The 27,882-nt window shown below is 45.2% G+C and overlaps 1 protein-coding gene across 2 annotated transcripts in view; it reads right to left on the reverse strand.

Annotated features, from left to right (window-relative positions):
• Nucleotides 1–3,550: 3,550 nt before the first annotated feature.
• Nucleotides 3,551–27,882, reverse strand: part of PRMT1 (protein arginine methyltransferase 1) — a 669,379-nt gene continuing 645,047 nt past the window's right edge. For both annotated transcript variants that reach the window (XM_044083416.1, XM_044083415.1), the window contains one exon: nucleotides 3,551–5,151. In XM_044083416.1, the coding sequence (XP_043939351.1) occupies nucleotides 5,141–5,151 (11 nt within the window). In that variant the 3' untranslated portion in view covers nucleotides 3,551–5,140. The remainder of the gene's footprint in view (nucleotides 5,152–27,882) is intronic.

Here is a 27,882-nt window from a genome sequence, read left to right on the forward strand (position 1 = left end):
CAGTTTAAGGCCCTTCTAGCCAAAGTTGCAGATGTGTAAACCTTTTTTCCCCATCTATCCAGTTCCCTTGAATCTGTCAGAAGGGGTTGGGTTTTTGCTGTAGAGGCCTTAACTCCCGTGGGACCCTGTGAAATAGTTTGGGTCAGCAGCAGGGTTTTTAAAAAGAAATTTGAGAGTCAGGAACCCTGTAATATCTGTCAGGCTTAACAGGAGCTGGAGGTAAGGAGTCAAACTAGACACCGAAAACACATCTACAATGTCTAACACAGGGGGAATGGCTAGAGGCCTGTGCTGTGGTAGTAAAAGGAAATCCCAGAGCCTCTTTAGATTGAAAAATCTTGGCTTTCCCAGTGAAAATGCTCCCTCATGGTATGCAAGGTTTCCCTAAAGGAATAATCCTCAGGAGAGGATGCTGAAGGCATAAATTCATCAGCATCAGAAACCTCACTGGGGGGGGGGGGGTAAAGAATATCCCTGATCAGAAGAGGAATCAGAAGAAATAGAAACCTGATCTGAAGATTCACAGTCTCTTGCCTAGGCCTCATCAGGAGGGGGATGGGAACCCCTGATCAAGGTAATCAGGTCTTTAGCCATCTTGATCTGTTTTTTGGGCATAAGAGGCCTGTACACGTGGCTCATGAGTTTCTTTGCTTTAGAAGCTGCCTTAGTCTTTGAAGCTGAAGTCTTAATGTAAATATGTTGTGGTCTGAAAACACCCTCAGAAGCAGGTACCTGCTCAGCAGCTCCGGACCAGTCGGAGGCTCCAATACTTAGAGTATCCAGCAGCATGGCAGACTCAATGTGGGAGTCAGTAGCGGCCTGCGACTTTAAAGTAGCGGGTGTCAGGAGCTGCGAAAGCGGACTGGCTTAGAAGCTTCATCGGTTTTGGGCCACGGTTGTTTATTTTCTTTGCGTTTTTTGTAAACTCCGGTAGTCGGATGGCTATCGGATGACATTTCAGGATAGTTAAACCTGCTACCAAATTACTTTAAAGCAAAAGTATACAAACGCTCAATAGTGCGTTGGTTATATTTAGCACAAAACAGACCACCAGAAACGCTGTGATCAGGGCCTAGGCAAGGAACACAGTAAGAATGAAAATTGAGGTATTTGCTTTCCACAAGTAATACAATTAACTTTTTCTGACATTGGTCTGGAGCAAGAAAAAAAAGTTTCCCCAACAGGGTACTTAGCTTTATTGAAGACTTCAGTTCTGAAACTCACACGAAAATTTCATGAGTCTGCCGACCGGCACTTGCGAACTGCTTCTGCTTCGGGCACCACGCAGCAAGACAGACTGAAGAAAATGGAGTCTACTGCTTCTTTTATACCCCTGATGACCGGAAGTCAGGGAAGGTGACAGCAGCCGAAGCAGGACCCAAGACTTTGAAATTCATGCCGGCTGAGGGCAGCCTGCCATCAGGATTACCCAAATGTAATGACTGCAATATGCTCTTCCATGTATATTTGCTTGAATGTATACATGGAAACACTCATTCAATTGTGAAACGTCTTGCAATTCTCTACCAGGTTCTTATCTACTTTTATTTTGTACACTTGTATTTTCAACCAAAAAGGGGGAATATCCTCATTGTATACTAACAGCTGTAAAGTCTACAATCTGTATGCTACTACTCTCTCTCCTGTAAATTTTTCTCTGTAAACTTGTGGAGTTTCTCCCCCCAGGACACTGAAAATGGACACGTCAGACTACCCTGGTAAACAAATGTTAAATAGGTATGAAGGACTGACAAAAATCAGGCAAGAGGCATGGTAGTGTTCTCTGCCTAGGCAGAAAACGTAACAATCATGCGCATCCTTATATGGAATCTGGTGCCTGTATAGTTATTTACCCTTCTTAGTGAACATCAGCTAATGGTAGGATATAGCAAACCAAGCTCAAGAACTTAAAACCAAAATCCACAACGGGGTACTTACTTTCAAAGTAGAGGAGCTAAGCGATCAATGTGACTGTCGACTGTGGCTGAAACGTTCTGAGGTCTGTGCATGCAGACATCACATTTAAAGGTCCCTGGTTTATGGCCCTACGTGTGACATCCTATGCACTTACAGCAACCAGGCTTAAACTTTTGTATAAGGAGCGGACGTTCAGGTTGTCTGAGGTGGAGAATCCCATACTAAGAATATTGCAACACAGGAATAGGACATCTAAAGTTTGACAACCCTAGATCCACAAGGACACAATATATGCACTTGGTGAGGCAGACAGAAAATACATAAATTCTGTTGCTTCTCAGATAGGCATCTGAAGGTAATCTTGTGAGCCTCAGGTGGACCATGTCCTCTGTCTAGCGGCAAGAGACAAGACCTTTGTCTAACACAAGCCAATTACGAGCAGAGTTCTTCACAGGTGAAGAAATTTCAGAAAATTCTTAACCTGAAATCTCACGAGTGAGTGTGGGTGGCAGAGGGAGCTCACCAAGTCCATCCAGAGATATCCAAGGCTGTGTGGCCCCTGGAGAAGTCAACATGCAGGAAGATGCCCAAGACCCCAATCCAGTTTTTCAATCTCCTATACAAAACTAATTTAAAGGATAACATTTACCCTTGCACTGAAGACAGTACAGGTGCTGTATCCCCGAAAAGTGTAGATCCCAGAACTAAGCAGTGCCATAAAGGCTTTGAGAACAAGCTAACTGCATCCAAGGGGTTATACCACAGGCCTCAGCAAAACCAAAACATTTATATAGTACTGTGAAGATTCCTGACTGACCAGAGTGACAGGACACCTAGGCTAAGTCCTGAGCAGCAGACTCCCAGACTCTTTGCTACTATGGGCACTTCTCCAGACTTTTTCCTGAGGGACTCCAGGCAACAGCTGGCAGATCACGGACAGACAAGTGTGCTCAAAAAAAAAAAAAAAAAAAAAAAAAAAAAAAAAAAAAAAAAAGCATTCGTGGAGATGTTCCACCCTGTGCTTTACAGACCTTTGGTTGAACAAAGCACAATGGTGGCCAAACTAGGCAAGCGGAAAGTTATGAAAATCTGCAGTATTTGCTTCCTGTATCTACAGTTAGACATCTACAACCATCAGTGGTAAAAAGCCCCCCCCCCCCCCCATGGGGTAGTCATCTGAAAATTCTGTAGGCAGTACAACCAGAGTGACTATGCAACTATACTCCAGCTGCTCATACGAAGACAGGCAGCACCAGTCAGTCCACTTGAAGTGCCAACATCCTAACGGCAGTGTGGGAGTTCACCAGGCTCAGACATGGAAGGGTGAGTAGCTCAAAAGTTGGGTTAGACACCAGGCTTCTGCAAGGAGAAACTCCAAACATTAGTGCTGCAATACTGAATTAAGATGCAAGTTGATCAGGGCCCACATGCCATGTAGATCATTGCGGAACCTGAGGGAAGTTCATGAAGTAGCTAATTAACAGCTTACTGCACTGACCCGATGCTTTAACTGAGGGGTTACTGTCTTGAAGTCATGTTTCATGCCTACAGATCACAGTATGCCAGCCACTACCAGACAGTTCACAATGCATTTCACTTCAAATCAGCCTCATTCAAGTAAAATCTACAAACAGGAAGTTAAATTTTCACTTTATTTTGTTTATGAATGTAGTCATAAAAAAACATAAGTTACAACACAGCCACAATGTTTTGCCTTCAGAGAACTGAAGATTTTAAAAAACATGAATTACCGTTCAAGATACATAGTCCATCATTCCCAGACACCGCATGGAGCCATAGTACAAAAAACAAATCCCTACTCCCACTTAAACAAAACTGTCTGTACAATTATCTGCATAAAAATCTAAAAATCAAAAGTGCATCTTTTAAACGGCTATTCAAGTCCCAATGTCCAAATCTGATATGGGAAACTTCTGAGTGAACACTGAATGCATCATACTGTCCAGCCATATTTCCTATCCCCCCTATTGTTTTTGAGGGTGGCTTGTCTGGGACCCTGAGGCGGAGTGAATGTGAATGTATTCTATACAATTTTCACATTTTTAGGATGTTTACAAGGACACAGGTAGCCTTTTTCTCTACAGACTGGGGGCTAAGCAACCATAGTTCAGGCTCCTGGAAAGGAGGGTGTGAGAAATACTGCAACCAGGTGTTAATGCAGTTTGGTTCGCTTCCATAAATACAAGGCGGGGAACAGCAACAAAAATGCATCTGTCCAAATAAGAAAGAATATGGACATAACCCAACACCACCATTTCAAAGTAAAAGCTTTGTCACAAAGATCAAAACAAATGACCTTAATGGTATTGAATTTCATATCAACTCCATATAAATTCCAAAGCATAATAAAACATTTAAACCCAACTACACAATGTGATACGAATGCAGTCTTTAAAACTACAGCACAGGCCATTAAGAATGTCCCAACTGTATGCTATTCAACTGAAATTTTACAGCTCCCTGTGGCCCAATTAACTATTCCATGTTTTAAAAACTTTCAAGCAGTATCCATGAGGGCTTTCATAAAGCCACATGTAAATTTGACAGGAGTTGTGTTCAGAAGGGGTATATGACCAATGATATGTTATAACCTGCCCATTTTACAACCTGTACACATGATGGAAACGACATTAAACACCTTCAAGAATTATGTACATGTGAAGACACTAATCAGGAAATAATTAAACCTTCAGTCACAAGAAGTTGCCTCACTGGTTGGCAATGGGAATTAAAGGACAGACCATTATTAAAACTATTTACACAATAAAAAACTGGAACAATGGTCAAATGCAGTAAGTTGGTATCATTCACATACTACAGAATGTTCTCTTAAATACTATAACAATACTGTACAGCAAATGCCCTTGCATCTCTAGCTGGCTAGTTGTTACAAAGTATTGGGAGTATTTCTGAAAATCCCCTCTGATGCATACTTCAAAAGTATGACTCACATTCCTTTCAAAGTCTTTTTATAAATTGTCATGACTGAAGTGTTCTGGTTTCACTGCTTGGTGCATGAATTTGGAGGTGCAGAAAATAATACTGGGGACACAGGCAACTGTGCCACTTGTTTTCTCAAAAGTGAGATTCATCCAGGGTCATTAGGTGTGCAGCTGTGGCGAGACTCATTTAACGCATTCTGTAATCTGTAGAGCAGGACAACTCACACAGCTGGCCTTTGAAGTCTACATCAATAGTGAAGTCAAGATCCCGCTACAAAGAAAAAGAAATGATCAGATATTTCCATAAAAAATTATCCAATACACAAACTCCAAGTGAAAGACCAGAACAGAGCAATTGTGAAACATTTAAACCAAAACGAGCATTAAAAATGCCAGTGACAGGATACTACATTTTAGTAGTACCTTCCTCCGGATTTAAGGCACAATACTAATTACTTGTATAAGTATTACTCAATTTTAAAGTACAGCTGTGTTGAGTTTCACAACCTATAACAGTAGATGGTCAGATTCCACATTGCCACAGTAGCCTTTAAGCTGTAATGGTTTTCCAAAGCCTATCCAACCTGGGAGAAGGATGTGGATCCAGAAAGTACAGTTGTGTACACTTACCACAAATGTAGATGGAGTGTATTCACTGTTGCAGTCATCACATTTGGGTTATTCCTGCCAGGGTAGCCCTCAGTCAGCCCAAATACCAGAGTCTTAGTATTTCTGCGTCTCTTGCTGTCGCTCCAGGACTGGAGGTCAGGTAGTCAGTGGTATAAAATCAGGCAGTTTTTCTTGCAGTGTCAAGAGCCCCCAATAGGGAAAGCTAGGTTATGGTGGAAGACCACCACCAGTAAAAAGTAAATACCAAAAATTCCTTTTAAGGAGAGAGAGAGAGAAATAAGGAGAGAGAGAAGACAAAGGGGAGGGAGGGAAACCAGGACTGCAACAGTGAACACTCTCAAACATCTACATTTATGGTAAGTGTACACAACTACTATGTTCATGTTCCACTGTTGCAGTCATCAGATTTGGGTCGATTCCCAAAGCTGAAAAGGGTGGAGGCAGTCAAGAAGACTGAGGGACGGCTAGGATGCCCTGCAAGACTGCGGTGGCAAAGCCTGCCCAGGATTTGGAGAATATAGGCAGGTGGTAATGCTTGAAGGTATGAACAGATCTCCATACTGCAGCCTCCAGGATGTCCCTGGTGGGGACCCCTCTGAGGAAAGCTAGATAGGTGGAAGTAGCTCTGGTGGAATGTGTCCTGACCCCCTTGGAGGGAGGTTCCCATGCTGTTTGTAGCAGAAATGGAGGCAGTGCGCTATCCATTTGGAAATTGTTTGGATATGGCCTTGCCCTCTGCTCCTGCAGCAAAGCTGACTAGATATCTATCAGTTTTTTTAAAAGATGAGAGTTCCTGTCTAGGTCGAATCTGAGCTGTCTGTGCACATCTAGAGTGTGCAGAATCCCTTCTCCCTTGTTTTGTGGGTTAGGGAAAAATGTGGGCAAATGAATGGATTGGTTGACAGCCACACTGAACACCACTTTTGGCATGAAGGATGGGCTAGTCCCGAGGAAGACCCTGTCACAGCATGGAAAATGAAGGGCTCTATAGCCACAAGTGCTTGTAACAGATGCTCTTCTAGCTGAAGTGATGGCCAGAAGCAAAGCAGTCTTCCAAGAGTAATTTCATCTCTGCTAAAGCTGCAGGTTCAAGGGGGGGGGGGGGGGTGAGCTTTCCAGCACAAAGTTTGTCCCAAGCTTCTGGGTGGCCTCAAGTTGTTAGCCTGTCTTGGGACCTGTCTGATGAGAGAAAAGATGTGGCTCTATTGAAATGAGCAAAGATGGCAGAGGCATGAATTTTAATAGGAGAGAAGGACAGACCCCTGTGTAGTAGGTCTGCCAGGTAATCCAGGATGAGGGGTAGGGAGAGCTGTACTGTTCTGGCTCACAGCCTGGATCCAGATGCAAAACCTTTTCCACTTGTCAGCATAAGACTTCATAGTGCTGGGGCGTCTTTCCTCACATACATCTAGAACTTGTTTGCTTAGACTGGCTGCTTGGGTACAGGTCCAGGAATAAGCCAGGCTGCCAGACTGAGGTCTGCAATTGGGGATGCATGAATTCTCAATTCCTCTGGGGCAAGAGTGTTGGGATCTGAGGGTAGGTGCCATGGTGGCAGGGGTAATGGGCTGCACAGCAGTGGGTACCAGTGCTGGCATGGCCAGTTTGGGGCAATCAGGATTGTCCTCTTTCCTCCCTTATTTTGAGCAGTACCCTTGAAAATGAGTGGTAGGGGGGAAATGCATAGACAGAGGTTTACCCACTGGAAGGATTGAGCATCCACTTCCAGGCCTTGCTGTGAGGTTCCCTGGTGCAGAATTTGCTGAACTGATTGGAGTGGGAGGCAAAGCAGTCTACATTCAGGGTGCCCCATTTTTTGGTTACAAGGGTGAAGGTTCTTTGGTCTAGCTGCCACTCGTGTGGGTCTAGCAGGTTTCTGCTTAAGTTGTCTGCCAGACAGTTTAGGGAGCCTGCCGTAATTGTGCTAACAGGAGAAGTTGCATGGCTGAGTGTGCCAAAGGGTCATGGCAAGCCTGCTGAGAGGATAAAAGTGAGTCTCTCCCTGCTTGTTGGTAAACCACATCATTGTAGTGCGTTTTGATCAGTACAGGCCCCGGGGGAGAGTATGGGCTTGAAAGCTGTCAGGGTATGCTGAACAGCAAACATCGCTTTTTGGTCGATGTGCAGGTGTATTTGATTTGGGCTTCATTGGCACTGTATGCACCTGTTGTCCAGGTGTGCACCCCAGGCATAATCTGATGCATCTGTGGTGAGGGTCTGGGCGGCGTGGGGTGCAAGAAGGGAAGTCCTTTGTTGTGGTAGCATGCTGCTACCCACCAAAAAAAGTCTTCCTTAGACAAGGTATCATTGGTATAAAGAGTTTCCAGGTCGAGTGCAGACACCAAAGGCTTTTTATTTACCATTGTAGTTTCCTCATTCAGTCTGGCATATGGAATAAGTAGAGTGCAAGAAGCCATGAGCCCTAGAGCTTGCAGGATTTTCCTTGCAGATAACTGGGTCCTGGTGGTTAGTTTAGAGAAGTAGGCTGTCAGGTAGGCTTGTTTTTCTGGTGTAAGGAATGCCATCTGGGATGCTGTGTCCAGGCTTGCTCCCAGGAATACAATCGTGTGTGGCTACTAGTTTAGATTTCTTTTCGTTGATAGTATACCCCAGAGAGGTCAGTAGGTCCTTTACAAAGGTCAGGTGCTTTAAGCAGCTTTTCCTGACTGCCTGGAATTGGCAGTCCAAGTATGGGTAAATCTGAATATTTCGCCCGCAATAAGCAATGGCGGGAGCCAGACATTTTGTGAAAACTCTAGGAGCAGTGGATAAGGTTCATAGGTTGATACTAGGCTATCTACCCTAGGGCATTTACAAGCCTAGCCAGAGTGTGTTTGGCTTTCGCCACCCATCTTAAATTAGTTGACTGCCTCTGTACAGTACGTCACAGAAGATAGCCCATTTAAGGTTAATTTACCGTGCCTCTGTCTAGCAGTGACACAGAAGAGATCCCAGGGGTAAATTTACGATCTCCCATCCAAACGTCAAGATTCTTCTTGAAGAGGGTCATTGATGGGCTCTGCGACATGGATTGGGATTTTGTTAGAGTGAGGGGAGCCTCTGGGATATGAATTAGTCACTCCAGCATGTTCTATTTATTTCTGTGCTGAGGTTTTAAGTCACTGGAGCATGCAGTTCTGATGGATTTGGATTTCTTGAGGTAGAGCATGTCCATTAATTCTGGGTTGGACATGGCTTTATACATCAGGCACAGATCGCCTCAGAGTAGGCGGTAAGCAACTGAGCTGGAGTTTCTTTAGCCTAACTGCATAGGGCATCTGAGTCTCCTGATCCTCTTGGTGAGGTACTTTTGGGGTCTTTCTAGTTGTAGCAGGTGTCGGGTAAGGTACATACCAAATGGGGCATTGTATTAAATTATGGGCCTGATTAGTGATGAGTAGAGGGGCACAATGACCTCTCTTGATCTAGATGTGAACCCCTTCGTGATACGGTGGGCTATATAGAATGTCTTTCTAACCACTGTGGCAATGTGATTGTCAAAGGAGAGATTGCAATCTACTTGGGTCCCCAAATCCCTAATTACTTCTTCCGTACTTAATGGATTACCACCTATGTGGTAATTTGTGGGCACTTTGTTTTTCCCAAAGGGGGTGACTATGCACTTTTTGGCATTTAGCTTTAGGCCATGGCTCTGGCACCAGTTATCCGTCTGAGACCTTTTTGGAGGATGCTTGTACCAGCCGGCAAGTCGATTATGGCCCCCAGTTTGCAGTCATCTGCAAACTTTGTCAGCCATAGTCCTCCTGTGTTAGCCTGTACCTCAGAGAAATATATACCGAACAAGAGAGGTCCAAGGACTGAGCCTGGTGGGACGCCACTTGTAACTGGGTTAGAGTCTGACATGGCACCTGCAATTCTGACCATGTGGGTTCTATCCCTAAGCCAGTTTGCAACCCATCTTGTGACATAGGGGTTGATATTTAAGTTGGTGAGCTTATTTATGATGCCCGAGTGGGGTATTGTGTCGAAGGCTTTTGCAAGGTCAAGGTAGGCTGTGTGGACTACCTTCCCTTCGTCTATGGCCTTGGTGACCATTTCAAAGAAATTGACCAGGTTCAAGAGGAAAGATCTGCCCTTAAAGCCGAATTGGGTAGGATCCAGTGTTTGGAGGTTCCCAATGTCTGTTTAGGAGTTCCATGATAATACGCTCCATAGCTTTGCAGACCAGGCTAGTTAGGCTTGTAGGGCGATAGTTTCCAGGGTCCGTTGTGGCACCACCTTTATGGAGTGGGACCACTGTTGCTGTACTTCATTCTTTGGGTACATATCCTGTTGTAAGGCTGAGACTGAACAGTGACTTTAAGTGAGGGTTCAGTTCTTCTTGGAGCTCATGTAAAACGCAGCCCGGGACACCGTCCGGCCCCATTGATGCTGTGTTTTTTGCTTTGGAGAGGGCAGCTCTCACCTGTGCATCTGTGATGTCAGGGAGGCTACACTCTGTTGGGATAGTCATTTGCTCATTTGGGGGAAGGGGGGGGGGGAGAAGTTTGCACTGAACCTGTCTGCCAGGATGTTGGCAATGTCTGTGGGTTCAGTGTATTTTGTCATTTTGCACTAACTCAGAGCATATCTGGGAGTTTCCACCCAGGTTTCTGACAACTAAAAGCCTTGTGATTATCTTTAGCGTCTTGTGCAATTTCTCTTTCGAAGCTAGCCTTAGATGACTTTGAGGGATCGTAGTTTCTTACTAGTACTGATCAGAGTTTCCTTTCCTTTCAGGGATTTTGCTCTATCATGTAGTAGCTTCCTCCTTCTGTTGTACAGCTTTTTTATGGCTGGGGTCCACCAGACAGGTCTCCTGCCTTTGGAATGCGTCTTGGTTTAATTTGAGATAGCACAATCCATGCATTCCTGTAGGTATCCATAGACTGCGTTTGTAAAGGATTCTGCGGTTTGGGCCGTATTTTCCACTGGCCCTGGGGCTTCGAAGGATTCCACCTCTGTTTTGAGAAGTGGGAAGTTTGCTTGAGAAGTTTTTGACCGTGGTTTCCTTTGCTGGGGGTGGGGACAGGATATGGATGTCCATAGTGATTAATTTATGGTCAGATCTTACCAATGAGGGGTATACCTCTGTTATGGAACATAAGAGTTCCCATGTTGGTGATTATCAGGTCCAATATGTTTTCCCCTCTTGTGGGAGTGGTGACCAGTTCCATAGCATTTGAGTTTATAAATTCTAGGAACCGTTGGGCTAGGGTGTTGGGGCTTGAGTAGTGCTCCCAGTCTATGTTTGGGTAAAGTCACCCAATATAATGGTGTTTGAAGAGACCTTCATATTCTCCAGTGTCTTCAGGAAAGCAAAGTGGAGTTCCCGAGTTTGGGAGGGTGGTCTGTAGCAGTCTACAAACTGGAAGGCAGTTTTGCCCACTGTTAGTTGCACATGGATGGTCTCAGTTGCTTCGTGCAGTGCCACTAGCCTGGAGGGTATCTGATGAATATGGATTCTCCCCCTCCTCTTGTGGTTCTGTCTGAGTTTTGGGGCCAAAAAGCATAGTATGAGGTATAGCCTGGTAGTGCTGGGGTGCTCTCTGGAGTCTTGAACCGGGTTTCTGTTACTGCACAGATATCCATATTCTCCATACTGAGGAGAGCCTAGAGTGCGCGCATCTTGAGGTTTAGACTTCTGGCGTTGAGCAGCATTACCCTTAGTTTCTTTTTCCTTGTGTTGTCTAAGGAGGTGGGTTTGTCTTTTGAGCCTTGCCTAAAAAAGGCACTATGGGGGTGGCAAGAGCCTTGGCCAGTATTCGAAAACCCAGGGAGGACAGGTGCAAGCCGTCCCTAGCGAAGCAACGTGGCTTATCAAGCATGTCATCCCAGGCTGACAGACACCGAATCCCCTTTGTGATACCAATACTTCAGCCAATTATTGACATTGATCATTTTGTCTTTATACTGTGGTGGTATTCTTTGTGAGGGTAAGATGCTACTCAAGGTCAGGGTCATACCGGCCTGGGCCACATGATCAGAGAGCTCCTCTGTCTCATGTAATCCAGGGAGGTACGTCTCAGGTCATTCACACCAGCATGGACAATGACTGAGTCATATTTGTACTTGCTTTGGAGTGACCAGAGTGCTTGTGTTGTGGCAGATCCTGGCACCCGACAGCGTACAGTGACCTTGTTCAGCCTGGTGAGAGGGACGTCAGTGTGTCTGACAATAGAGTCACCTATTACAAGTGCATTAGGTGTGTTTAGCCTTAAGGGCTGTGACTGTGGCACACTGACTTTGTGAACTATGTGATGCGTGGGTATTGTTGTGGGGTAGCAGTTGCTTGGATGTCTGTGTTGCTTTGGGCAGAATTTTATTTAGAGCCTCCGAGTATGTTTTTGTGTGTTTGTGTGTTTGGTTTGCTGTAGCGATAGGTCTATGCAAAACTGGATTTGTGGTGTGTGATTATCTTCTCCTCCAGACTGACCGTGCCATGTTGAGAGCTCAGCCTCCAGTTTGGCTATACAGTTACATCTCTCACATATATTTGAGCTTGTTGGGAAGAGGAGAGGGTGGTCTGTGTACATAAGGCAGTTGTAACATTGCCTCAAGATTCCCATATTCACCAGCTGGACTGGAGAGTAAACCTGAAACTAACTTTTGGACATGCCAAAATAGTATAAGGAATTACTTTTTGACTTTGCTGCCTATTGGTCCTTTTTGATCAAGTACTTAAAGGGAGTATAAGAGGGTGTAGTGCTTTAGTTTATTAGTGCTTACTTATAAGACACTTATCCTAGCTACTGCTGGGTTTTAGAAGGAAAATAGAGTGCTTACTTTGAGATTTGGAACAGTTCTAAGGGAAAAAGTGAAGAGCAGAAGTTGTGAAACAAAAGGGAAGGTGCATAGAATTGAAAGTGCAGTGACCCAGCCCTGAAAACAGGCATTTCCTGCAATGATTCCATGACTGGGATGTTTACTTGGCCCCCTTTAGGTCTAGGGTGGCTAACCAAGCATCCTTGGAAAGCATAGGTAGCATATGGGGTGCCATGTGCCCTCTTCTGGGTACTAGGAAGAGTTTGGACTAGAAACCTTGGCCTATCTTCTGCAGGAACATGCTCTATTGCCCTCAGAGAGCAGGGAAAGGACTTGCTTTGGCTGCTGCCCATTGGCTTGAGGAAAGATCCGGGAACTCTTTTGGGGGTGGCAGAGTGTGGAAATAAAATTTGTATCCCTGGGAACCTGTTGAGGACCCAGCAGTAGTTTAATTGTGGCCCAATTGCTTGCGTGGAAGAAAAATTTTCCTCCTAGGGGAAGAGCAGGTGTGCAGAGGTAAGGAGTGGAGGTGTAGGAGTCATTGTGTGTTCTTACCCTGTTTCTGAAGATCTCCACTGCTTAGATCTTTGCATTCCCTGGGGCTGCTGTCTGGGGGGGGGGGGGGGGGGGGGAGTCTGCTTCCCGAGTCTGGGCTGAGCTGGCCTGGAGGGAACTGGAAAGGACCAGTGCTTGCAATGCCTACTGAACCTCGAAGGCTGGACTTGTAAAAAGTCAACTGTCGGCATAGATTTAGCTTTTTCTTCCATCTTTAAGACTTTCTGCCTTGGTGCCAAACAAATGGACTCTTCAATGGTGCGTCCAATAATTTTGGATTTGACATGGTCTAGTAAGATGTGTTCCTTAAGCCAAGCATGCCTAAGGACAGAACCAGTGACTGCTGCCCTGCATGATGCTCCTAGGGCGTCAAAGCCACATTGCAGGGTGTGTTTAGTAACTTGGCTTGCAAAATGCATAAGCTCTCGTAATTCTTAATTTTCTGCACAGGCAGGAAAGGAAGATATTTTTTTAAGGAGTTCCACGGTATGCTGCTATTTCAGCATGTGGAACTGAATTTAGCGCTCTAATAGCAAAAGAAGCAGAGGTGTATACTTTTTTACCCCATCTGTCTAAAGCTCGGGAATCGCTTTGAGGGGGTGGGATTCTTAACTGAGATTGCTTTAAATCCTTTAGGTCCTTGAGATGACCTCTGGGTCAGACAGATATTTGAAAAGGAATAGAGTGTCAGGGGACTCTGTAGTACCAGTCAGGTTTCCTGGGAGCAGGAAGAAGGGTGTCAGGAGTTGAACTGGATTCCATAAAATCATCATCATCCAGGACAGGAGGAATGGCCACAGGTCCGTGCTGTGGTAAATCTAAGAATTCCCAGTGTCTTTTTTTTGAGAGACGATAGCAGTGACATTCCCATTGGAACTGCTCCCTTAAAGTATGAAGGGTTTTACCAAATGAAAAATCCTCAGGTGGAGAGGCAGAAGGAATTTATTCCTCTGCATCAGAATTCTCATAAGCAGAGAGGGTTTGCATGTCTTCATATTCAGAAGTATCAGAGTCATCGGACTCCTGTTCAGATAAAACTACTAAGGACAAGTCTCTTTTAGAAGTGGTAGCCTGACTTGCCCTAAGCATAAGGTCTTCCCCCATTTTAAGCACTTGAGATCTGAGGCAAGGAAGAAGGGGCCTGAGCTCAGGTCTGTGTTTTAGGCGTAGTTCGTACCCTGGGCCTTCGAAACTCAATAGTTTTAGAAAGAACAGCAGACGTGGAAGTCGTCCATGTAGAGTACCGGTAGTGCAAAATACTTCCTTGGAAGTCTGTGCCTTAGCAGCTACGGACCCATCCAAGGTAGACATCCGCAGGATCCTTAGTCAAAGGAGAGTCTTGCGGCATACCGGACTCTGAAAGGGTAGTGGCCTATAAATCCACAGAAGCAGACATCAGGGGTTGCGAAAGCACCCGAGGACCAGAAAACTGACTAGCTTAATGGAAGCATCGTAGGCAGTCAGACTTGTGCGGTCTGTCTTTATCCTTTATTTTTTCAGAAGATCAGTTGTATGGCTTACCAGAGCCGTATCTGAATTAGAGGACTAAGCATGAATATGTCTAGCTACAATAAGGGTCCAACGATGTATAGTTCTGGCGTTGAACAAAGCACAAAAGCTACAGCGGGGGCCATCGTGGTCTAGGCCTAAACAATACAACAGGCAAGATAATTAACTTTTTCTGACATCGGTTAAAGCATGAAAAAAGGATCCCCAATGGGGTACTTTGCTTTAGAAGACTTCAACTCGGAAATGAAAAACTCTGGTAGCTGGAAATGAAAAACTCTGGTAGCTGCAGACCGGTACTCATGCAAACTGCTTCTGCTTTGGGCTCCTTGGCAAGAAAGTCTGATGTAATTGCGCCGGGTGCCTGATTTTATACCACTGTACTCTGTCAGTCCTGGAGCGACAGCAACCAACTCAGAAATACTAAGCCTCTGGCATTCAGGCCGACTGAGGGCTAACCTAACAAGGATAAATCAAATGTGATGACTGCAACAGTGAAAGATGAACATCTCACTTTATGGCACTAAAAGCCTGTACTGGGTCTAGAAATGGAATCTAGTTGAATGCCTTGTAAATCTACAGAGGCCCACATAACTGCATCTAGAATGTATAGAGTACATCTTTCCAGTTGGTCATTAGAGTCTGCAGAAAGGAAGAGGCCAAAAGGTAATTCTCGCATTTGAGAAACAGTGGTACATATCCTGACAGGAACATGGTTAAAAATATTTTCCACTTGCTAATATAAGATTTACCAGCAGCAGGTTTTCTTTACTCCATTAATGCCTGTTGTATGCCCTCATGAAAGAGGTGGCTAAAAGGAATCCTATTTGAATCATCCATGCAGTTAGTTGAAGACACAGAATGGTCTGAACCAAAACTCCATGTCTTGTGAGGACATTCAGACTGCAAGGAAGCTTGCGGGAACTACCCTCGACCAATTCCATAACAGATGCACACCAATGTTGCTTGGACCAAGAAGCAAGTCACTGCGACTTTTGGGAAGTCCTGATCAGTGCAGAGACTTTACAACCCTGACCACAGGAACAAAAATGCATGCATCTTCCAAGTTTATTTGCAATGAGTCCTGGAGCAGAATTTGTTGTATTGTTGGTTTTGAAAGGAGAGAAAAATCTATGAGGTGATCCCCACAACTAGATTAATTCCTGAAGATCCCCTCATTCAATCTACATTTGTGAACATCTGTTCTAGTCCTACTTGGCTTGTGTACCTCTGTTTTTATATGACAAAGTACAGTTTTGTACCTACCATAAATGTAGATGTTAGAGTGCTAATACAGCTGCAGTCATAACACATGGGTTCTCCTGCAGTCAGGCGGGTCCTTGGTTGGCCGAATTCCACCCGGCGTCGGTTGTCATCGCTTCTTCCCTGACGTCAGTGCGACAGGGGTATAAAAGAACCAGCAGACGCCATTTTCTTCAGTTTCTTGCCCCAGATGTCAGGTGCCCCCAGAAGGAAGGAAATACATAAATTTGTGTAATAAAGCAATGCCATATAATCAAAATACAGTAGTGCAAGCAAATACACCATAAATGAATACCCCAATCAGGTTGTATGAGGTGGTGTTGGCCAATAGGCCTGTCCCAAGAGGGGAAGAGAGGGGAAGGAGGGAGGGAAACCTGGACTGCAGCTGTATTAGCACTCTAACACCTACATTTATGGTAGGTACAAAAAGTACAGTTTTGTACCTACCATAAATGTAGATGTCCGAACTGGATAGCATCTGCAGTCATAACAAATGGGTTGTCCTGTCGTCAGGCAGCCCTTCGGTCGGCCGGATTCCAAAGTCTGGGTCCGGCTTCGGCTGATGTCGCACTTCACCCGACGTCATCTCTGCTGGTCTTCGGGTATAAAGGCATCAGCCGACGCCATTTTCTTCAGTGTTTCTTGCCCCAGATGCCAGTTACCCTCTTGGAAGGCTAAAATTTGGATAAATGCCAATGTATGCAGACAAGGTAGAAGGCAAATACAAAAAATAAGCATGTATGTACATATATACAAACAAATACACCATAAGAGACCCCCCCCCCCCCAGCTAGCTATTAGGAGTGTAAATACCCTGGGAGTACCACAGAGGGGAAGGAGGGTGGGTAATCCTGACTGCAGATGCTATCCAGTTCGGACATCTACATTTATGGTAGGTACAAAACTGTACTATGTCCTTCATGGATGCATCTGCAGTCATAAAAAATGGGTAGAATACCATAGCTAAACTAGAGGTGGAGGAAGAAAAATTATGGTGTAGTTAGGATCCCTTGCAGTACAGCAGTGGCAAACCCTGCTCGGGATCTGGAATGTAGAGGTAAATTGTAATGTTTGGCAAATGTATGCACGGAGGTCCAAGTAGCCGCCTCAATAATGTCCTTGGTTGCCACTCCTCGTAAGAAAGCTGTGGTAGTGGCTGTAGCTCTTGTTGAATGAGGTCTTATGTTCTGTGGCATTGGTTTTCCATGGTAGGAGTAACAGAATCTTATGCAATTTCCTATCCATTTGGAGATGGTTTGTTTGGAAATTGCTTTTCCTTCCCTTCCTGGTGCATAGGCCACTAACAGCTGGTCAGTTTTTCTGTTACCTTTGGTTCTGTCCAGGTAGTAGCGTAACTGTCTATGTACATCCAAAGTATGCAGTAGCCTTTCCCCCCTGTTCTGTGGGTTGGGAAAGAAGGTAGGTAGGTGGATTGCCTGGTTTAAGGACACTCTGGATACCACCTTTGGCATAAATGTAGGATTAGTTCTCATGGAGACAATCTTGATGGAAGATCAGGAAGGGTTGTACTGCCATTAAGGCCTGGAGTTCTGAAACCCTTCTTGCTGAAGTAATTGCCAGAAGGAAAGCAGTTTTCCATGATAGGTGTTGAAGATCCGCTGTTCCTGCTGGTTCAAATGGTGGGAGTGTCAATTTTTCTAGTACAAAATTTAAGTCCCATGCTGGTAGTGGTGGTTTCCTAGGAGGTTTTACATTCTTGATTCCTCTGAGGAATTGCCAGAGTAGAGGGTGCGAGAAGACAGGTGGATCAAGGCTGTATTCTGCAGAAATAGCTGATGCATGTATCTTGATGGAGGAATAGGACAGGCCTGTGTGTAGAAGCTCTGCCAAGTACTCCAGGATGTTAGCAATGTCTATGTTTGACGCATCTTTTCCTCTTTCAGCACTCCAAGTGGCAAACCTTTTCCATTTTCCTGCATAGTTCCTTCTTGTTGAAGGTCTGCGGGCTTCAAGTATAATGTCTTTAACCCTTTGGGATAAGTCTGGGTTAGTTGCTCTTAAGTGATGTTCCAGGCAGTCAGTTGTAAGGTTTTAGGTTTGGATGCAGGATGTTGTAGTTGTTCTGAGTTAACATCAAAGGCATCAGGGGTATTGACCACATTCTCCCCTGAGACATGCTCCTCAGCAAGGGATACCAGTGTTGTCTTGGCCAATTCGGAGCTATCAAAATTATCCTTGGTTGTTCCTCTGATTTTCAGCAGCACCTTGTGCATCAAAGGAAGAGGTGGGAATGCATAAGCTGTCAGGCCTTTCCAACTGAAGGAAAGGGAGTCCACCTTCCATGCAAGGTGGACACGTCCTTGTGCAGAATTTCCTGAGCTGGTGGTTGAGTGGGGATGCGAACAGGTCTATTTGTGGCATTCCCCATTTTCTTGTGATGGCCTTGAAGATGTCCGGGTGCAGCATCCATTCGTGAGCATCCGAGGTGGTTCTGCTTATCATATCCGCTAGGGTATTTTCTTTTCCTGGCACAAAGTTTGCCTGTAACTGGATGTTGTAGCTCAGAGCCATGTTCCAAAGGTCCAGAGTCATTCTGCATAGGGGGTAGGAATGAGTGCCCCCTTGCTTGTTGATGTACCACATGACTGTGGTGTTGTCTGTCCTTATCAATAAATGGCCTTCTTTGAGGAAAGGCTTGAATTTCTGGATTGCTAGTTGTACTGCCAGCATTTCTTTTTGGTTTATGTGCAGGTGCAGCTGGTCTGGAGTCCACAATCCTTGTATGCATTTGTCCAACATGTGTGCCCCCCAGCCTAGGTCTGAGGCGTCCGTTGTGATGGTCTGGTTCGCTTGACCTTTGTGGAAGGGCAAGCCTAGGTTTGCCTGGCATGCTTGTGCCCACCATAGGAATTCTTGTTTCAGGCATGGGATTAGTGGGATTTCGGTTTCTAAGCTGTGTCTGTGTTGAGACCATAAGTTTTTTAGGTACCACTGTAGCTTTCTCATATGCAGTCTGGCATGAGGAATCAGGATTATGCATGATTCCATGAATCCCAAGGCCTGCAATACTTTTCTTGCTGTTAGTTTGTTCTGCTTTGTTAATGCCAAGAAGTAAAGAGGAAGTTGTTCTTGTTTTTCTGCAGTCAGGAATGCCATTTGTTTTACTGTGTCCAATTCTGCACCCAAGAATGTTCTTGTCTGGGATGGGATCAGCCTTGACTTTTTTAAATTGACTGTGTATCCCAGGGCTTGTAGCAAGCAAATGACCCTTTGTAAATCTGTTGTCAGCTTGTCTTTGTTGTCCGCTTGTAGCAGGCAGTCGTCCAGGTATGGATAGATTTGGATTCCCTGTAGCCTGCAATGAGCGATTACTGATGCCAGGCATTTTGTGAATACTCTGGGCGCAGTAGATAAGCCAAAGGGCAATGCTGAGAATTGATAATGCTCTGATCCTGCAAGAAATCCGAGGTATCTTCTGCAAATTGGTCGGATGGGGACGTGCAGGTATGCCTCCTTGAGATCTAGAGTCACCAGCCAACACTCCTTGCCCAGCATGGGAAGAAGTTGCTGTAAGGTCAGCATTTTGAATTTTGGAACGATGATGTATGTTTAAGATGGACAGATCGAGAATGGGTCTCCAAGTTTTTTCTTTTCTTGGGACTAGAAAGAGTCTGGAGTAAAATCCTTTGCCCTGTTGATTTACTGGTACTCTCTCCACAGCTCTCATGTTGGTTAGCTGAGTTACCTGGTTTAGAGCTTCTGCTTTTTGAGTTGGAGGTAAGTTTGGCATTCCTCTTTTTACTGGTAAGGTGTGGAAGTGGAACCTGTAGCCTTGGTCTATGGTTTTTAAAATCCACTTGTCTTTTGTGATATAGTGCCAATTTTGTGAAAATAAGGCTAACTTTCCGCCTAAAGGTGCTGCTATTTGCTCTCTGGTAGGCGGTGTCAGAGCCAAGTCACTGATTGTCCTGTTGCAGTGGCAGTGGTTGTGTCAGTGCCTCGCTGGTTATTACCTTGCCACTGTCGTCCTCTGTAGGCACTTCCTCTGGATTGGTTTCTGCTTCTAGTGCGTCTATACCTGCCTCTTTGGGTCTTTGAGGAGTCTGGAAAGGACCAATTTTTGGCAGGCCAGTTTCTGCTAAACCGAGGGGGCTGAACCTGTAAGAAATCCTTAACTGTTTGTACAGATTTTGCCTTCTCTTCCATTTTCTTCATTACTTGTTGAGCAGAGGTACCAAATAGACTGTCCTTATCCATAGGAGCATCTAACAGCTTTGCTTTTACATGATCCGGCAGAACTTGCTCTTTCAACCATGCATGCCTTCTTATCACTGTGCCAGTCATGGCTGATCTAAATGAAGCCTCCAGTGCATCATAGCCACATTTCAAAGAATGGTTACTAACCTGCTGTATGTTATTCACCATTTCTAAAACATATTTCTTATCTAAGGATTCTTCAGAGGAAAGTTTTAGTCAACTGATCAAGAATAAACTCTTGGTATTGGATCATGTGAAACTGACAGTTTAAAGCTCTAGCTGAGAGAGTGGCCGAGGTGTAAACTTTTTTGCCCCATCTCTCTAATGACCTGGATTCCCTTTCAGAAGGGAGAGGGTTTTTTGTAGTGGTAGAAGCTACTGCCTTAGGCCCCTGGGATATAGTCTCAGGATCTGCAAGTGGGGCCTTGTAAAGGTGGTGATGAGTGTTAGGCACCCTGTAAAATCTGTCTGGTTTGGCAGGGGCTGGTGGTAAAGAATCAGGTGCAGTGCAAACATCATTAAATGCATCATCCACAACAGGCAAAACTGGAGGTATAGCTAAGGGCCTATGTTGTGGTAAGTGCAGAAAGGTCCTAAGCCTTTTTCTTGAGTCTGAGAAATCTTGTCCTTGCCATTGGAAATGCTCTCTCATGGCATGTAAGGTTTCCCCAAAAGAGAATTCCTCTGGTGGAGAGGCAGATGGAATGGATTCATCAGCATCGGAGTCTTCATAAGTGGACAAAGGAGCCTCTGGCTGGTCTGTAGTGTCTGAGCCCTCGGAAGAATCATCAGAGCACTCCTGCTGGGGTGGCTCTGTCCTAGGTCTCTTTTCTGGAGGCTGAGAGGCCCTGTCTGGGTGTGATTGGGATCCCCTAATTAAGGAAATCAAATCCTCTGCCAGAGTAAGCATTTGAGAGCTAGAAGAGTGTCTGTGTGAAGGGGCCTTAGCAGGAACTGTTTTAACAGTTTTGGCTGCTTTGGCCTTGGCAAAGGCCTTGATAGACATGGCTGCAGGAGGCCTAGCAGCACCACGTGCTGGGGTTGAAACATCCAAAGGGATGGTGTCAGATAAATCACTAGAAGCCACAGTAGTAGGCAAAATTTCAGAGGCCGATTCAACTAAAGTAGGAGCCTCGGTAGTAGTCATGGATTCGGCTGAGGATTGACCGGTTTTCTCGGTTTCGGCCGAAACAGAGACACTCGCGGTTTGCTTATCCGTGGTTTCGGACGAAACCGCGGACCGCGAGTGTCGGTCTTTTTCTTTGCGTTTTTTAATTATTGGGGTAGTCGGATGATCCTAAGGCATAATGTACGCAAAATCTGAGCCGAAAAACTGTTCAGCAAACTCCGACCGACGCCTAAGCGTTCGTCGGTTGAAGGAAGCACAGGCTAAACAGGCAGCTACGTCCTGGTCTGGGCCTAAACAAGGTAGGCAGTAAGAGTGGAAATCTTTATGAGGTATTTGTTTCCCACAAGTTAAACAATTATTTACTTTTTCTGACATCGGCTGAGGCAAGAAAGAGTCCCCAACGGGGTACTTAGCTGTTTAGAAGTCTTCGAAGTGGTATTCGGTAGGAATCTCTGGATCTGACCGACCGGCACTTGCGAACAGCTTCTGCTTCGGGCGCCACGCGGCAATTAAGACTGGAGAAAATGGCGTCGGCTGATGCCTTTATACCCGAAGACCAGCAGAGATGACGTCGGGTGAAGTGCGACATCAGCCGAAGCCGGACCCAGACTTTGGAATCCGTCCGACCGAAGGGCTGCCTGACGACGGGACAACCCATTTGTTATGACTGCAGATGCATCCATGAAGGACATCTGTACTATGTTCATCGTGCATACAGCTGTAGTCATAACAGATGGGTAGAATCCCAAAGCTAAGAAAGGGGTGGTAGGCACTAGGTGGAACTAGGAGGAGCCAGGATGTCCTGCAAGACTGCAGTGGCAAAGCCTGCTCTAGATTTGGAGTATAATGGAAGGTGGTAGTGCTTGGAGAAGGTATGCACAGAACTCCAAGTGGCTGCTTCCAAAACATCTTTGGTAGGAACTCCTGAGGAAAGCTGCAGAGGTAGCGGTGGCCCTTGTGGAGTGAGATCCGATGCCTGTAGGTACAGTTTTGCCATGAAAACAACAAAAGCGTATGCAGTGGGCTATCCATTTTGAGATTGTCGGTTTGGAAATTGGCTTCCCTTGAGCTCCTATAGCATAGGACAGAGCTGTTCCGATTTTCTGAAAGGCTTTGTTCTGTCCAAATAACGCAGTTGTCTGTGGATGTCCAAGGAATGTAGTAATCTCTCCCCTTTGTTTTGAGGATTAGGATAAAAGGAGTGTATGGCCTGATTCAAAACTACCCTGGATACCACTTTTGGCATAATGGACTGGTTGGTTCGTAAGGAAACTCTGTCCTGATGGAAGATGATAAAAGGCTGCACAGCCATGAGGGCTTGTATTTCCGATACCCTACGAGCTGAGGTAATAGCCAGAAGGAAAGCTGTTTTCCAGGACAAATATTGCAAATCTGCAGAGGCAGCTGGCTCAAAAGGAGGCAAGGTCAGCTTTTCTAGAATGAAATTGAGATCCCAAGCAGGTATTGGTTGTTTCCTTGTGGGTTTTATATTCTTAGCCCCTCTGAGGAACTGTCTTAAGAGGGGGTGAGAAAATAAAGGTGGATCAGTGTTGTATTCTGCAGAAATGGCCTAGGCATGGATTTTGATGGAGGAGAATTAAAGTCCACTGCTTAGCAGCTCAGCTAGATACTGTAATATTTGAGGTAAATTCAGTTTTCCAGGATTCTGGCCCTTTTTCTCATTCCAGGCACAAAACGGTTTCCATTTTGCGGAGTAAGCTTTTCTAGTAGACTGCCTTCTGGCCTCCAAAATGACATCCTGCACCTCCTTGGAGAGCAGGGTCTGTTGTGATGTTAAGGAATCTTCCATGCAGCCAGATTGAGTGTTTTCAGCTGACTGAAGAGTTTTGAAGCTGTGCTGAGTCAGAAGAGGCATTAGAGACAGGGTCCATGGTGGGGAATATGTCAGGCTCCTCAGGAGTGGGTACCAGTGTTGTCTTGGCCAGTCTGGAGCAATGAGAATCATCTTTGGTCTGTCTGCTCTGGTTTTTAATAGAACTTTGGGCAGCAGAGGAAGAGGTGGGAAGGCATAAACTGTCATTGTTGTCCAACAGAGCATCCACTCTCCAGGCCTCTGGATGAAAAATCCGTGAGCAGAATTTTGTCAATTGGTGATTTTTGTGGGAGGCAAAGAGATCTATGTCTGGCCTTCCCCATACTTGAATTATCTCTGTAAAAACTTGAGGATGCAACTTCCATTCGTGTGGATCTGTCATTTCTGCTTAGGTTGTCTGCCAGCGTGTTTTCCTTGCCTGGCAAGTACTGCGCTTGAAGTTCGATTTGTAAGTCCAGAGCCATGTTCCAAAGTGACATGGCCAGCCTGCATAGGGGGTATGAATGGGTTCTTCCCTGTTTATGTACCACATTACTGTGGTGTTGTCTGTCCTCATCAATAGTTGATCTGGATGCAGAAGGTCTTTGAAAGCTATAATAGCATTTATTACTGCTAGCATTTCCTTTTGATTGACGTGAAGGTGCTTTTCTTTTTGGGACCATTTGCCCTGAATGCACCGATCTGTCATGTGCGCCCCCCAAGCGTAGTCAGAGGCGTCTGTTGTGATGACTTGATTTGCTTGAGGCTTGCTGAATGGGAGACCCGTGTTTGTTTGGCATGCTTGAGCCCAACACAAATTCCTTTTGAAGACATGGAATTAGTGGCATTATTGTTTCCAAACTGTGGCTGTGTTGAGACCATAGGTTTTTAAGGTACCATTGAAGTTTCCTCATATGCAGCTTTGCACATGGGATTAGTAGGATGCAAGATGCCATGAATCCCAGAGCCTGCAGGATTTTCCTTGCAGTCAGCCTGGTGAAATTTGCTAGTGTTCTGAAGTATTGAGTTAGTTGCCCCTGCTTCTCTGGCGTGAGGTAGGCCATCTAGGTTTGTGTCCAAGTTGGCACCCAGGAAAATTATTTTCCGAGAGGGTATTAGCCTTGATTTCTTTTTGTTGACTGTATCCCAGAGAATTCAACATTACATAAGCTAGATGTTTCAGAAGTATGTGCTTGCTGTCCGCTTGGATCAAGCGGTCGTCCAAATAGGGGTATAGTTGTATCCCTTAAAGTCTGCAGTAGGCAATTACTGATGCCAGGCATTTCATGAATACTCTGGGCGCAGTAGATGAGCCAAAGGGCAATGCAGAGAATTGATAATGGGTTGAACCTGCAAGAAATCTGAGGTATCTTCTGCAATTTTGTCTGATTGGGACATGCAGGTATGCCTCCTTGAGGTCCAGTGTTACCAGCCAAGACTCCTTGCCCAGCATGGGAAGAAGCTGCTGTAAAGTGAGCATCTTGAATTTTGGTACGAGTAAAAATGTGTTTAGGATGGATAGGTCCAAAATAGGTCTCCAATCTTTTCCCTTCCTTGGTACCAGGAATAGTGTGGAATAAAAACCTTGACCTTGTTCGTGAGTAGGTACCTCTTGAATAGCTTTCATGTCCATGAGATCTGAAATTTGTCTTTGTGCCCCTTTGAATGTGTGGCAGGTTTGGCATGCCTCATTTTTGGAAGGGTGTGAAAATGGAATCTGTAGCCTCTGTTTATAATGTCCAGGATCCATTTGTCTGTGACAATATGCCAATTTTTTGAAAATAATGCCAGTTTTCCGCCTAAGGGTGCTGCCATTTGAGCCTTGCTTGGCATGCAAAGGGGAAGTCATTGGGCTTGCTTTCTCAATGGCTGCGAGCTATCCTCACCACCTCTGTGTAGGAGCTTGCCATTGTCTGCCTCTACACGATCCTTGGGATTGCCCTCTGCCCCTCAGGCGCCTGTATCTACCTCTGGGGGTCTGTCCGTGGCTGGAAAGGACCAATTTTTGGAAGGCCAATTTCTACTGAAACGTGGGGGTTGTACCTGTAGAAAATCTTTCACTGTTTGCATTGATTTAGCCTTTTCCTCCATTTTCTTTAATACCTCCTCAGCATTAGCACCAAATACATCCTTTTGTAGAGGGGCATCTAGTAATTTAGCTTTGACATGATCTGGTAAGGTTTGTTCGAGTCGGGCATGTCTACGTATGACTGATCCTGTAACAGCAGCTCTACATGAGGCCTCTAGAGCATCAAAACCACATTGCAAGGTATGTTTACCCACTTGTTCTGCACTATGCATCAAATCCTGCAACTCCTTCAAGTCTGGTTGTTCAGGTCATGACATTTTACTTCAATTGTGATAACAGAAACTGTTGGTACTTTAGCATATGGAACTGGCAGTTTAATGCCCTCATGGTTAAGGTGGCAGAGGTATATACCTTTTTTCCCCACATTTCTAAAGATCTGGAATCTCTCTCGGAAGGTAATGGATTTTTAGCAGTGGAGGCCTTAATTCCCTTGGGGCCCTGTGAGATAGTTTCTGGGTCAGCCGCATGGCTTTTGTATAGAAATTGGTGTGAGTCAGGAACCCGGTAGTACCTGTCAGGCTTGACTGGGGCTGGAGGTAAAGAATCCGGGTTAAGGCAGGCCTCCGAGTACACATCTAGTATGTCCAAGACAGGAGGTATAGCCAGAGGCCTGTGCTGAGGTAGTAAGAGAAAATCCCTAAGCCTTTTCTTGGAATCTGAGTACTCGACCTTCCCAGTGGAAGTGTTCCCTTAAGGTATGCAAGGTTTCCCCAAATGAGTAATCCTCTGGGGGGGATACAGAGGGAATGGACTCCTCTGCATCAGAATCTTCAAAAGGGGAGTAAGAATGTTCCTGTTCAGAGTGCTCTGATATAATGGAGGCCTAATCAGAGGAGGGGGATTCTTCCTCCACTATGGGCCTTTTGTCCGGGGGGGGGGGGGAGGAGAACCCCTGATAAGAGTAATTAAATCCTCAGCCATTTTAAGCATGTTTTTTAGGCATGGGGCCTGGAGATGGGCCCCTGTGTAGCTCGTCTCTTAGAATGCATGGCTGCTTTAGACTTAGTGAAAGCCTTGATGGAAAAAAAGAGGAGGAAGGTCTGAAGACACCTTGAGAGGAGGCAGACCTGTCTACATTTTGAGATTCACCACCAAGAGTGGCTTCGGTATCTGTAGTCGGGGTGTGGGCTGAGGAGCCTGCAACCTCGGGCACAGTAGACACCGCCAATGAAGTGTCGTCGGTAGTCAGGGGCTGTGTAGGCACCTCGCTGAGAACCGGACCACCTGTAGTCTGCTTTGGCGTGGTGTCGGTAGAGGCCACGGACCTCGTGTGTCGGTCCTTATCTTTGCGCTTTTTAGACAAAACTGGAGTCTGAGTATCCGACGACATTAAATTTTTTGCCAAAATAACGCTGGGCGAACTCCGCCTGACGCTTAATGGTGCGTATGTTGAATATAGCACAAAAACGACAGACCGAGACGTCGTGGTCTGGGCCTAAACAAGGAATACAGAGGGAATGAAAATCCTTATGCGGTATTTGCTTCCCACATGAAATAAAATTATCATCAACTTTGTCTGACATCGGTCTGTGGCAAGAAAAGTTTCCCCAACGGGGTACTTAGCTTTCAAGTAGACTTCGGTTGCAAAATTTTCATAATTTCAGGAGCTGGCCGACCGGCACTTGCGAACTGCTTGGGGCACCGGGCGGCAAGAAAGACCGAAGAAAATGGCGTCGGCTGGTTCTTATACCCCTGTCGCACTGACGTCAGGGAAGAAGCGACAACCGACGCCGGACCTAGACTTTGGAATTCGGCCAGAGGACCCGCCTGACGGCAGGAGAACCCATCTGTTATGACTGCAGCTGTATGCACTAACATCGCAAGGATACTAGGAGGATTGAGTGCTAGAGCTACATCTCAAACCATTATAGCCAGTCTGCAGAGGGTACAATCTGGTGCCCCTGTTTATATACAACAGAGTACAGGCAACAGTAAAGAGGTGCTACAGACCACAGACAGATATTTTAAGGTACGACTAACAATCAACATCTTTGCCATTTGTGTCTGCAGGCTTTGCACATTTACCTCCACAAAACACCCAAACCTGGATTTGCTTTTAACTGTAGTCTCCAACAATACTGAGCCTCATATGTAATCTGGTAAGAAAAATCCAGAGAATCTCAGAAGGCATGAATGCCGGGATCCTTAGATGCACTCTGGCAATAGACTTGACTGGAGAAGCTCACGAAAGTTTCCAGATACAAATCCACCTATATCAAAAAATCCTTTTGCTAGGACTACCAATATAAATGCATATTGATCAACAGCTCAATGTCAGCTCTACCAGTGTGGGGGAAAATGAAACAAGAGATTCAATTATTGGCTAAGTACACCGCGTGGACGGAAGCAAAGAAATTTAGGGAACTTGAAAAATACTCTAGAAAAGTTGGAGAAAACAATGATTGGGAAGAATCCCGTGGGTGCTCAGCAAAAAGCAAATCAAACTTCAGTTTCCAGTAATTTAGAGGAAAAAAAATCAAATTCACTCAGATCAAGGAACACAAACTCACACAAGACTGAAAAAAATAGAAGCAATTCAGATGAACTGGAAACCGCAACCAGAGGCGGACATGAGCGAGACTTAGAGCAGTAGTTTCAGAAAATTGTGGAATTAAGACAGCATATACAGAGAAAAACCTAAGATTTTCTGCTGCATCAGGGAAACTGGAAGAAACAGGCTATTTTTTATGCAAACAAATAAGCAGCTAGACTGGTATTTCACAGCAGGATGTGAACTGGAAGCACACAGTGTATGCTGTATGCTCTAAACCGGGCTATATGAAAGGAGCCAAGATCTAAATTAGTAAAGATGCAATCATACCATCAGAAGAGTCTAACTTAAAACCGTAACGGAAGGGAAAAGTATTAAAAGTTTGAGACGGCAACTCCAGAGCCTAAAAACTTTTAGTAAGATGACTTATGCAACAAAGTAGAAAGGCTTGCTGCAACTTAGGGAGCATATAAGAAAAATGACCAGATATCCTGTAGAGGTACTAAGATTTTGGAAATTATGAATTTACACAAAGGAATGTAG

The sequence above is a fragment of the Protopterus annectens genome, chromosome 9.part0, assembly GCF_019279795.1.
Source record: "Protopterus annectens isolate FY-2018-M chromosome 9.part0, PAN1.0, whole genome shotgun sequence".
In the NCBI taxonomy this organism is placed as follows: Eukaryota; Metazoa; Chordata; order Ceratodontiformes; family Protopteridae; genus Protopterus; species Protopterus annectens.